General features: G+C 41.7%; 1 protein-coding gene across 1 annotated transcript in view; it reads left to right on the plus strand.

Moving 5' to 3' along the window:
* Positions 1-889: 889 nt before the first annotated feature.
* Positions 890-13579, plus strand: part of NCEH1 (neutral cholesterol ester hydrolase 1) — a 68904-nt gene continuing 56214 nt past the window's right edge. The window contains exon 1 of the mRNA XM_058556341.1: positions 890-1127. Within this exon, the coding sequence (XP_058412324.1) occupies positions 894-1127 (234 nt within the window). The 5' untranslated portion in view covers positions 890-893. The remainder of the gene's footprint in view (positions 1128-13579) is intronic.

A 13579-nucleotide genomic window follows, 5' to 3' on the forward strand; every position in this document is an offset into this window, starting at 1 on the left:
ATGTTTTCCTTCTGGATCTCGGGTTGTAGTTCTGCTGGTGAAGTTCTCTCTCCCACTCGGTACCCACCCCTGCTCCAATCTTTAACAAGAAATCTGGATTCAAGTGCTTTTTCTGCTACCATTGACCCACTGAAAGAATTTTTTCAGGTGGTGTTTCCCCATTTATTTTTTCATTTATATTAGTATAGACTCCTGGATTTTTATTTTATTCAATGGTTTATAATCCATTATTATTATTTACTTTGATACCAAAGTCCCAGCTTTAGCCATTAGGAGATCCTTCAAGCTGCCACCTGTGTCCTTTGGACTAGTCCCCATCATTTTGGATCACTTCACTACCTTCTAGCACAACAGGTATTTTTGTGTATTTTACCTGCCCCAGCCCTGGAATCAGGCTTTTTTCCCAAAGAGCGGTGGCAAAGAGTTGTGGTTTCTTTTATTGGAGAATGGGACTTGGAAACCAGGACTTGGGTGCTAGATGGGCTACTGGCTTGTCGTTGTTGGAGCTAAGAATTTGTAATTATCATATCAGCTAGAATTTACATTCCATTGCAAGTCTGGCTCTAGAAGACCGTGGATTTTTATTATCTTTCTCAGTATCTCCATTTTGAGTAAGAATGGCCCAACTGCTTTAGACAGACAGACTCGTCATCCTGAAACTATTCCAGGTTTCCATTCCAGAACCTTCAGGAGGGAGCCCTTGGTCACAGCATGCAGTGCAGACCTGTGTCCTCCAGAGACCGCTGTGCTGCGCCAGGCGCAGCCCCAGAGCTTTCTCAAACCTGGAGCGTCTGCCGCACTTTGCAAGGACACCGAAGGGGGGGCACGTCAGCGCTCCTACTTCCTCCCGACGCCGCCTCTGATTGGCTCCTGGGCTTATAAGAAACCAGTGAATGAGCGGCTGGTGCTGGCAGAAACTTGCTGGAGGTCTTTGGGTGGCATCGCCGTTTCGCCCTCATCTACCCGCGGGCGAGCCAAGCCCGGGGAGGATGAAGTCGTCCTGTGTCCTGCTCACCGCCCTGGTGGCGCTGGCTGCCTATTACATCTACATCCCCCTGCCCAGCTCCGTGTCCGATCCCTGGAAGCTGATGTTGCTGGACGCGACTTTCCGGAGCGCACAGCAAGTGGTGAGACGCAGCCCAGCGCTGATTCTCTCTTCCTCCTCTTAAGCAGTATTTGAAGGGGGAAACAAAATTTCCGGACCGTGTCCCCCGAGAATGCATATTTTTCTAATGCAATGTGACTATCGCTTTTTAAGGTGGTTCGGTCTGGCATTTTCAGTGTCGCATTCGCCTCCTTCTTGCTAGCAGCGGGCTAGATCTGTCTGCATTGGTGACGGAGAAGGTGAAGTTCTTGAATAGAATTTGACAACTGTTTAACCCTTCATCTGTCCTAAATATCCACCTCTTCCTTGGCTTGCAACGTCAAAAAACCATCTTTCAGCATTTTATAAACCATCCCTCCCCCATTTTCGTTCTCCTGTAGGGGCCGGCAGAGAGGAAGTTAAATGTTTTAGGAAGGCTCTGGGAAAAACAGGCTCTCATGCCGGGCGGTGCAGCCACCTTAAGAGCAGTAGCGGGCATGGGCGATCGCCCAGCGTCCCCTGACTGTGGAGCTCTCCATCCCCGGGGGCAGCAGTCAGGGCTCCTGTAAGCCCTTGAGGACCCGCGGGGCTCTCCCATTTCGTGCGTGGCATTTGTCAGCTCAGCCTGAGAGGCCAGGAGGCCTGGCTGGAGGCGAGGCGGCGGAGGCGGCAGCAGCCGGTGTTCGCATGATGCGTTTGTGTTCTGTCTGCCCTGCAGCATTTATTTTACGTCCTTGGAGGAGAAAACATTTGCCTGAGCCAGGATACCCTGGCTTACCCTGCCAGGGCAACATTTCTCTCTACTGTATCATGGGTGTGTATTTTTTTCCCCCCGAAGACAGGAAAATATAACTGTCTCTGGTTTGTTCTATGGTAAGAGGTGCTGTTTTTAGTGCCAGAGAATCTAAAATCTAGACTAGGATCTGCAGCCCAGGCTGAGCCCTCAGATTGAACAGTATTTCTGAGCAGCCTGCTCCATCTAAACTCCTAACCCTCCTCCAGAACCAAGTCTCCTCCCTTCCCCTACCCTTAGGCATTAAAGGTTATTTTTGTAAACTCCTTTTTTTCAGGAATGACTAGAGAAAGAGAGATAAAAAATCCTGATTTTCCTAGAGGATTGATGCTCCTTTTCCTGTCCATTCTAATTGTGTGTAGGATTACGTAGTCTCTGAGGCTCTGGCCTATCAAAAATCTCCTTAGCTAGGGCATTGTAGCATATTCCTAGTAGGAATTTGCTTTTCTTGAACCCAGCCACACTCTCCACCCAAGCCACCTGTTGTCTCTTAGGAAGGGTCTATGAAGCTATAGATCCACTTCCTTCCCTCCTGCCTGCTATAATGTTGACATGGTGGAAGAATAACCATCCCCTTCTCTAGCATTGCTTCCAAGAAAGGCAGTCGTCATATAGGAAGCCCTGCAATCCTTCTCCTCCTCCAGAAATTATGTAATTCAGGAGTAACATCCTTCAAAGATTCTGGGGTACAATGGTATTTACCTGCGTGGGTTAAATGGCCTTCTACAATAAGAATAATGGCTAATAAGAATAAGAAAAACAGGAAAAAAGAATCAAACAGAAATTATTCTTAGTTTTCAGGTCACCTAGGAAGTATTCCCCACCATAAGTAATTTGGGAAAATCCAGGTTTGGAGAAGAGCCTTTTATCCTCAAGTAGGCTGCCAAACCATCAGAGGCAAGGCCTTTGGACCCCATGGTCCTTTACACAATGTGCCCGCGGCTGTTGCTGGGAATGATAGTGTTAGTAAGGCCAAGTCACAGAGAAGGATGAGGTAACAAAATATGGTCATCTGACACTGTGGCTTGAGAGTGGGTTTGCACAGAAGTGCCTCTCATCACTTGTCTTCTGAACTGTGGGATATCAGCAAGATCATTCAGATCACATGGAAGCATATTCTACCCAGTAAAGCAATTTACCAATGTCACTTCAAATTATCCTGGGGAAAAGGCAATGTGGCTTTGCCTTTTTACACTGTATGTAAATAAGAGCATAACTGTTAGAGTCAGGCCTCCCTGAATCCCATCCCAGCCAGGCCACTTGGTGGCTGTGAGGTGAGGCAATTTACTAACCTTCTCTGATCCTCAGTTTTCCCTGTAAAATTGGGCTAATGGCTACCTTGTAAGGTTGCTGTGAGGTTTGGTAATGTATTTAAATGCCTGGAATTTGTTGTGGTTATTCTTTTAAAAGTTGTCCCAAAGGTCCACTATGGATTGTGGGGGAAATCGGTGGGATTGCCCAACTTTGCTGAAACAATATAACAAATGTAAACTGGAAGCATTTTATCTCATTGAATCCTGGAGAGCTACCACTAAATTGCATGCCAGATCATTTTAGTTAGAGTTGATTGGCTCAATTACAAAAGCAACTGAAGCTACTTCAGAGAGATGAAGCTTGGCCTACTTCTTAACACAGCAGGCACCTGCCTAGCATCAAGAAATATGAATGCTACCTTTATTCTGTTGACATTAGCAAATGTGTCACCCCCAGTGCCCCTTCTTATCTCCTTTATCTTGTGCAGATGGGTCAGATTATTGAGATTATGTTCCTTGTACTTTTCTTCCTTGGGGTCCTCCAATATTACCTAAGAAGAAGCTACTTGGGATCTTTCTCTAAGTAATCTCAAATACAGATGCTACATTAGAATCACCTAGAGAGTGCCAATAAACCCCAATGCCCAAGTCACACTCTATACCAAATTTATTCAGTATCTCTGGGAGGTGAGTCCCAAGTATCAGTGGTTTTAAAAGCTTCTCAGGTGATTTCAATGTGCAGCAAAATTTGAGAACCACTACTCTTTAAGATAAATAAAATGCATTGCAGATGTAGATAATATATTTTCCTTAAACTGCTCAAGTTATATTGCACACATGTTACTGAGAATGAGCCCCTTTACATTAGCATGGATTAGTGTATCAGATTAGTTGGTTGATACTTGGGCTCTAAGAGTCTAAGGAGATAAAATACTAGCTAGGCAAATTTCAGTGTTATAGCAAAGCCATCGTAAGACTTGAGCAGTGGAAAAGCGCAAGCAAAAGGGGGTCTGGGAAGAGCAGTGGAGAGAGAGGTTTAGAGGAAGATTGGGCAACAGGAAACCAGAGGGACGCAAGGAGGGAGTTTGGGCAGTTTACTGGTTTCAAAATGCTACGTAAGCAAAGATTTTTAAAAATGGTAATCCCAGTAGAGGTGAAGATACTGAGAAGTGTACACTGCTGAGTTTGGCAGTATCCGTTGGAAGCGTCTTTATTCTTTGACCCAGCAATTTCTCTGGATAAATTTCAGTAACCACGGATATAGGCAAAGCTGTAGCTATAAACATGGAAGCATTTTACAGGATCAGAAACCTTGTTCAACTAGTGCAAAAGCACTGCTATTTATGAGAAATATGGGGGAACACTCAGTAACCTTTTTTTCTTTCTTTTTTTGCAGCATTATTTAAAAGAATGAAAACAAACATAAGAACAATAAGAAATTGAGTAAATTATGATAAACCCATATTTTGGAATACTATGCAGTCAAAAAATTTAGGTTGTACAATAACAGTGAATGGCCTGCAAAAGATTTGTATTGTATGTTAAGTGGGAAGATGCTACAAAACAGCATATACGCCATTATCCCATTTAAAATATCTGTATATCAAAACATATAGTTATGTATATCTATATATATATGTATAGAAAAAGCAGAAGGATATAATTTAAAATATAGTGATTTTTTCCTGGGCTGTAAGGTTATATCTTCACTTTTCACTTCTGTATATTCTAGTTTTTTTCTACAATGAACATGTAATAATTAGAATTTATTTAAAACCTTTTTTGTAGTAGGTTTTTGTAGACTTCCTACTTCTAAAGTGGAATTGATGTGCATACACATATCAATGTGGTTAATATTTTAGTAATTGTTCTATGAAGACAATCAGATTTCTTTAAAAAAGGCATCCTGGATCCCCTGATACAGCTGTCACAGTGGATACTGCATGCTCACTTAGAAGTAATTCCAATTGAAAGCCTACTGTGTGAGGTTTTAGGGAGATGCTAAAACGACCTAAAAGAAACTACAGCCTAGTAGAATGGAGAAGCCGTGTTAATATCCAGCTATTAAAAAGTTGGGAGCTGACAGGTATTACAGAAGAGGTACAGTTACAGAAGCTCATAGGAGAGAGAGGTTATGTACGGTTTAGAGGGTTGGTAAAGATGGTGACTAAAGGTAATAAGGGTATCTGAGGGAGTTCAGAGCAAGAGCTTGGCTTGTCTTATCTTGATCACCTCCTAACTTACTAGTTCTTATACTATGTATCTTTTCGATGACATAATGTAAAAGAGAGGTTGTTGAAACTGATATTTCTGCTGAATGTCCCACCTATTTCTTATGGATGACAGTGCTTCTGGACTAGTTGAGCATGATTTTTCATCCTGTAAAATGTCTCCAACCCTGTTGAAATCTAAAGTGATCTACCTGGATTTTCTGTGCATGCTGTGCCTTCGGGCTGTGTGGGAGTGGTTTAATTGACAGCTCAGCTGGATGTTATGCAGAACTCCAACTTGCAAACCTTTTTCATAACCATTCATGACCTGAAATGTTGACTAATGTCAGGTAAATTTCAAGTCAGGAACTTGAAAACATTAGTAAATAATAAGCTTTGTCTACCTTCTTCCAGACCTGCTCTGATACATATTTCTTCACGTAAATTAGAGAGTTCACCAACCACAATAATTTTTAGCTGATTTGATGGGATTTTCCTTAAACACCTGGCAGCAGAAAGGCTTTAAGAATAGCTTCAAGGGGAGTATTTAACCAGTACTAGTTCTGACAGGTGAGCAGCCTGGGTTGGTCTCTGTAGACAGCACCTCCTGGTGGATCCCATCGAACATTAAGGTCAGATTGATTCAGCTACGAGATCTGTTAGACAATGCCTAATTTATAGTTTCATTATTTATTTTTCCTAGAACTCTACACATATAGCCCTGAGCACAGAAATGCCAACATTATTACTTTATTTTAATGGGACATCCAATTTGTAATATGTGGCTTGAGCTTGATCTGAAGACATTTCTGTGAGGTGTGAAAGTGCAATAATCATTCTTAAACATTCTATTAATGCGCAATTACATTTTTTAAAATAGTGATGGGGCTGGCCCAGTGGTATAGTGGTTAAGTTCGTGCACTCTGCTTTGGTGGCCTGGGGTTCACAGGTTCGGATCCCAGGCGTGGACTTACACACTGCTGGTAAGCCACACTGTGGTGGTGTCCCTTATACAAAATAGAGGAAGACTGGCACAGATGTTAGCTCAGGGACAATCTTCCTCAAGCAAAAAGAGAAGGATTGGCAACAGATGATAACTCAGGGCCAGTCTTCCTCACTGAAAAAAGAAAGAAAAAAAATAGTATATATTTATTTTTACTGCCACATAAAACTGTAGGAACTGTTTACCACTTATTTTCTCCTTCATTTTATGTTTATAAAGAATTAAGAAATGTAATTGAATTTCCAGGTGGCAAACCTAGCTATATTTCCTACCTAATCTGTGACATATTATGAAATTTTAACACTCTATCTTTGTGTTTCCAAAATAAAATTAAAATCATACCATTTGGAAGTCATCATTCATTCATTAAATATTAACTGAACACCAATGCTAGGAACTGGCAAAACAAAAATGAAAAGGCACCTACCGAATTTTGAGGAATTTACAGTTGAGTAAGGGGGAGATAAACCTATTGCTAGTTACAGAGTGTGCACCTGAAGGATGGAAGAAGAGTTATGATAGAGGCATTTATGGGTTGGTGCAAGAGCCTTATTTTTTTGGGGGGGGGGGCGGCGGAGAAGATTTGCCCTGAGCTAACATCTGTGCCAATCTTCCTCCATTTTGTATGTGGGTCACCACTACAGCATGGCTGACAAGTGGTGTAGGTCCGCACCCAGGATCCAAACCTGCAAACCCTGGGCTGCCAAAGCAGAGTATGCCAAACTTAACCACTAAGCCACAGGGCCGGCCCCTGCAAGAGCCTTAAAAAGGACATCTAATGTAGACCTGATCATCGGGAACTTTGACATCTAATCTGAGTTATCAAAGTTGAGTGTTTACAGTAAAAATAACTAACGTCTTTTAAGCGCATAGTGAGTATTTACTCTGTGCCAGATTCTGTGCTATGTGCTTTGCAGGTAATTCATTTAGTCCATGCTATAATCCTATGAGGTGAGTGTTCTTATTTTCCTTATCTAACAAAGGAGGAAACTGAAATGCAAAGAAAGGTAACTTGCTCAAGATGACACAGTTTATAAGAGGTGGAATCATGATTCAGCTCCAGCCTGTGCTCTGAGCTCAGGAGCTTAACCATTGTACAGACTGTCTTGCCATGGGAGCTAGCTGAGTGAAAGAGGTGGAGGAGGGGAAGAGAGGGGAGAAAAAAGAGTGAGAAGGGCACTCCAGCCAGAAGGGACATTCCAATGGGAGAGGATGTTACAGCTAAGGAACTAAAAGTGGTTTAGGCTGGCTGGAGCATAAAGCTTAATAGTCAGGAGATGAGGCAGGAAGGAAGCACAGGCCAGATAATGAAGGGCTCTGTGGGCCAAGAAAGGAGCCACTGAAAGATTTTTAGCAGGGAAATCACGTCAAATCTGTGTTTTAGAACGGTCTTTCTCAGTGGCAGTGTAGAGACTAGAGTTTAAGAAAGCAAGTGAAGGTGAGAGACCACTTAGGAAGCAATCCAGGTGAGAGGTGAGAGCGTGAACTAATAAAGTAGGGCTGGTTGGGAGTGAAGCTGACCGGAGATGCTGGCGGAGGAATAGTGTGGAGTCAAGGAGGGGAAGGAGTCAAAGTTGACTCCTGGGACAGACTCTGGAGTAACTGGGTGAATGCTGATGATGACCCTGAGTTAGGAAGAAGAGCAGATCTGAGAGTGAAGATCCAATAGAGTTTTGGACCTTGTTCTGCAGTGTCCATGCGACTAGTCCAAGGATAGCTGTTCATAAATAGCTTGTATATACAAGACCAGAGCTCAGCAGAGAGAGAGAGCTGGGCTGGAGATATGGGATTTGGGAGTGGTCAGTGAATGGGTGGTGGTGGAAGTAGCGGGAATGAATGTGTATGGACTGAGAGTAAGAGTGGGAGATCCTACCAAGGATACCCCGGAGGCACCAGTGGTAAGATGAAGAAGAGGCTAGCCCTAATAGAAAGGAGACCCTAAAGAACATAATTTTTATTATACCTTACGTTTATGTAGCACTCTAGGTTTCACAGAGGGTTTCACGTCTATCATCTCATTTTATTTTTACAGTAGATCACTGGTTGGCATTAGTTATTTCCATTTGTCAAGCGAGGCAACTGAAGTTCAGAAAGGATCAATGACATCCCCAAGGTCACATGGTTAGTTATACTGGCCAAACAGGGACTGGAATCAAAATTCCTAGACTCTCAGTTTCATTCTCACTGCTGGGCCAGGCTGACCTGGAAACAAAGTCCTCCACGATGGACTGGCTCCTTTTTTGTCCCGGATGTTGTCTCTCTGACAGGCCCCTCATAGCTGCGGCCATGCGTATGGGAATACTCATGATAACTTTGTCACTAGTACACGGTATCCTGACTTTTTTTTTTATGTCCCACGGTTAAATTCATCTACACTAGTGTTTCCCAACCTTTTTTCATGCAAGAGACTTGATGACATCCGTAAAGATGCCGGGGGAGACTGGAGGAAATATGGGGGGAATCTGCATGGGCTTGAATGACAGAATTCACAAGATTTATAAAGAGAACTATACAAATGGTTCTCAAATAGAATGCCAACACTGGTAAGTTTTTAATAGTTACAAAAAATGGTTTTAAGTTTTTACCCCCATAAAACACCTAAATATTGATATCTTGTGGCCTACCTGCTGGGAAGCTCTCCTCTCTATAGTTGGTAACTATTTAAATACATGTTTATTATTACTGCTATTAAACACAGTCTCCACGTTGCATATACCCAGGTAGCCATATAATTTATTGTCCAAACCAGAACTTTTTTGAGAGTGATAAGGGCTGCTATTAATAATCACGCCAGAACAACCATTTTAAACCAGAATTATTCCCAGAGAAATCTGAACAGATGCTCACCTACATTTCTTTGACTTGCGTTGACCAGCATAATCAAGTCAAAGTTGTAGAATGATCCCTGTGCTCCCTGTTCTGCCCAAATCTGACTGTTAACCTTCCAGTAACTCCTCACTCCCTAGCTTCCTGTCCCCCAGGATAGCAGCAGAATAAAAATACTAAGTTCCTTAGCTGGCGCTTAGGGCCTGCCACAGCCTGGTACCATTCTGCTGAATCTAGCCTCACTGTGTTCCCAGGACAGTCTACACACTCTGTCTGACACCTTTCCTCCTGTTGTCACCTCACCTCCTACCCCCTTACTTTGGCCACATCCCACACATCTTTCGACACCTACTCAAAAATCATCTCTTTTGGATACTTCCCCTTTTTCCCCAGTCAGCCTTAATTTCTCTTTCCTTTGCATTCTGCTAGCATTTTGTTTTTCTTTTATGGCTCTTATATTTCTTTCCCTATGTTGATATTTATGTGCAAGCTCCCCACCAAATCATAAGTTTTCTCACCCATCATAGGCATAAATTTTCTCTTAATGTTTCAGGCTTTTTTTTGGTTTGAAGGTCATTCACGATAGAGAAAATGGGAATTCGTGGTTCCGCTTTCTTTCGTTCTTCTTGTTACTTGATTTGCCCCAAGGGGCAGACCTAGTGCTTCCATGTGCTTCTGACTCTGAATTTACCCAAAAATGGCTTTTTGTTGTCCTTTGCAACTCTTTTTTTGCAAGCCTTGCTGTCTTCTGGGTTTCTAACTTCCTCATAGTATTTTTGCAGATCTATGTTTGTTTTTGAATTTGTAATGAATTATGTGCCTGTTTCTAGCTAAGCAGAGTTACAGGCTGTCTTCTTTAAAGATGGCTCTCAAATCCCACATTCATTTGATACCATTCTACCTTTTCCTTTTCCTCCTGAATGGGTAATTGATGAATGCCCCATCAGAAATTAATTTGACTGCCCCTCTTCTGTGCTGCCTGTGCCATAATAGTCTCTCTGCCCTGAGACTCAAATTACCTTTTCTTTGACTGTTCTGAAGTTTGCTTTTTTAAACTCAAGATGTTTATTTCACTAGTCCTAGCTTATGCATCAGTTCTGAGATGGGGTCACCCTGTCCCAAGGTTTCAGTCACTTCCATTTCATGGCACAGTTCTTCCTTGTTAGTGAGAAGCAAGTCTAGGGCAGCAATAACCCCGGCCTCCCTGACTTTCTTAGCAAGGCAAGTCAATTCTTCTGCTTTTAGAAGATGATCTGCTTTTAATAGAATAAGATTGCTGGCAGATATCTGCATAATCATGGATCTATTTACTGAATGGTAAACACAACCACCTTGTGAGGTAGCAGTTAACGTCCTCATTTTGTGAGAAAGGAAATAGAAGCAAAGGAAATAGAAGCGCAGCAAGGTTAAATAACTGGTTCAGAGACACATGACTGCCTAGTGAGGCTGGCTGTGAGCCAGGTCTGCTGGTCTCCATAGCCCTTTCAACTCTATTCCACAGCTTCCTATTATGACCGTTCAGTCTCCCCTCTTCCCCTTCCCACCAGGCCCTCCACTCTGAAATTGTTTGTACTAGTTGGGTGATCCACATTAAGAAAGCGTCATAGGGAAGAAGTGTATTATATACTTACAAATTTCAGTCCAGGAAAATTTTAATATATATTACACATTTAAAAGTGTTCCATGGTTAAATAAGACTGGGAAATGCTGAGTTAAACAGAGTTACCTGGGATTTCTTTTTTAACTGTAAAACATTGCAGAATTCCTACCATACTAATATGTATGTTGAATCTTAGAGAATAGACACTAAGACCCAAATTTAAGTGACTATAGATCCTTATTTTACAGGAAAAACTCATAATACTGATGGTATATTTACCGAATTTGGGGGACTGTTTTCATAGTGTTTAAGAGCATGGATTTTGGGATCAGGGAGACCTGTGTTCAAATCCAGACTCTGAGCATTAGCTATGTGACCTTGAAGAGTGTGTTTAACCTATGAGTTTGTTTCCTGATCTAGTAAACGTTCACGTGACTTAGCCATAATGTTATTGTGAAGACTGCATGAGATAATGTGTATAAAGCATCATTGTTTGTCATCATCATCACACATTACTTAATATGTAAAGCACTTGGAACAGTACCTGGCGCATAAGCAATATATTTAGTCCCGATCTGATTTTTGGCAATTGTCTACAGTAGACTCCAATAGTAATATGCTGTTTTTTATGCTTTTGTTTTCACCATTATTCTTGTCAGTCTGCTACTGCTCTCAGGTTTATGGATTTCTATACAGGTGTAGATCTTCTTAACCTGCACTGCTGTTGGCTACTGCTGCCGGGTTTAAATCCTGGCAGTAGCAGTTGCTAGTTGTGAAATTAGTTGGGCAAGTTACTTAAATTCTCTAAGCTTTAGTTTCTTTATCTATAGAAGTGGGATAACGACACTTTTAGTGCCTCCCTGAAGGCTTGCTATATGGATTAAATGTGATTGTGTGTATAAGATTCTTAGCACAGTGCTTGGTGTATAACGAGAACTAAAAACCTCTTCCTATGGTTAAAGTTCTAGTGTCCATGGGCTTATTAGTTTGCTGATGTTCTAATTGGATATATGAATCATCCACATCATCATCGCTAACTCATATTGTTCTAACTATTTTACATGTATATTACCTTAATCTTTATAACAACCCTGTGATATAAGTACTGTTTTTATTCCTATATTGTAAATGAAGAAATTGAGGCACAGAAGGGTTAAGTAATTTGCCCAAGTTACACACCCAGAGCCAGAATTCTAATTCAGGCATCATGGCTTTGGAGTTAGTGCTCCAAAAGCTGGAGAAATGGTAGGTCACTTAGACTATCGCTGTCTTAGATCAAAGATCTCCACCAGGCTTTGCCAAGGTATCAGTCCGTTTTAGAATATTATGTGTCAACTGAAAAGAGTTCCTTAGAGTTTAGGTACCTAAGGTGTAGCTGGTGACGTGACATTTTGTTATATAAATTAAAGTGCTTTACTTGAATTCGGTCCCGATAGGCTATCTTGCTACCATGTGAAGGTAGCGAAGAAGTGCTTGCAAGCAGGGTTGATATTTTCCTCAACAAGTGGCTTTGGATTTTCTCAAATGATTGCCGTCTGTTGGGCCTGGACATCTGGCCTATAACTATGGAAAGGATGACTTTGACCGCAAAAGTTATTAAAGGCAGGTGTCTTCAATTGACCACCATCATAGAGGAAATTCACCTTGGCCTCTATCATTAGTTAATTGAGCAATCATAATGTGCTGGGCACTGGGGTTATAGCAATTCACAAAACAAACAGCATTTGGCCTTCCTGGGGCTATAATCCTGTGCCAAAAATATGTGACAAATAATTATATAAAGGAAAATGTAGGAAATATGGGGAAATTTATTGGCAGGTCAGTGATAATTGAAATCCAGTAAAGACATGAAATCCCCTAAGGAAACAGCGTTGAATGAAAGAGAATAGTTTTAGAGTTGCCGAGAAGAAGTGGAGCCAACAAAGGAGACAGAGCAGTCAGGGAACAGAGGAAAACGGGAAATATTGTCAAAGAAACCAATGAACCACCAGGTGGGGATGGTCATCTGTGTTGAATTCTCCTGAGAGATTGAGGAACATGAGGATGAACTCAGCCATCAACTCTGTATCCTGGTGGACCCCTCAATGTTTCAGCCACAGATGTATCAGCCCGGCAACTGTGGCTTGTACATTTCAGCCTTTCAACCTGTAGCCTGTTTGTTGGAACCACTTCAAGGATGTCTGCCAAAACTAATGTCTTGACTTTGGCAATGTTGATATTGAGCTATCATTTCTGCCTGGAAATAGCCAAAATATTTTACAGCTTGTGATTAAAACCTGAGGTGGAGGTTACTGATGGATATTACTGATGTACTAAATAGTTTTATATATAAATATATGTAATACTTTTATATATATATAACATTTTAGTACATTTAAAAAATAAATATATATTCAAAAAAAAATTAAACAAGGGGAATTAAGTAAAGAAACTTCCCTTCCCCAAATAACTAACTTTAACGTTGGTTGGTTCATCTATGTGGAAACATATTTTAAAATCTGGACTTTTTTTTGTTTTGTTTTGTTTGTGTGAGGAAGATAAGCCCTGAGCTAAAATCCATGCCAATCCTCCTCTTTTTTTTTTTGTTTTTTTTTTTTTTTGTCGAGGAAGACTCGCCCTGAGCTAACATCCGTGCGCATCATCCTCCACTTTATGTGGGACACCGCCACAGCATGGCCTGACAAGCGGTGTGTCAGTGCGCGCCCAGGATCCGAACCCCGGGCCGCCAGCAGCAGAGCACGTGCACTTAACCACTATGCCATGGGCCGGCCCCTAAAATCTGGACTTTTATATGCTAAGTAGCTTTTCCT

This window comes from Diceros bicornis, chromosome 15 (assembly GCF_020826845.1).
Source record: "Diceros bicornis minor isolate mBicDic1 chromosome 15, mDicBic1.mat.cur, whole genome shotgun sequence".
In the NCBI taxonomy this organism is placed as follows: Eukaryota; Metazoa; Chordata; class Mammalia; order Perissodactyla; family Rhinocerotidae; genus Diceros; species Diceros bicornis.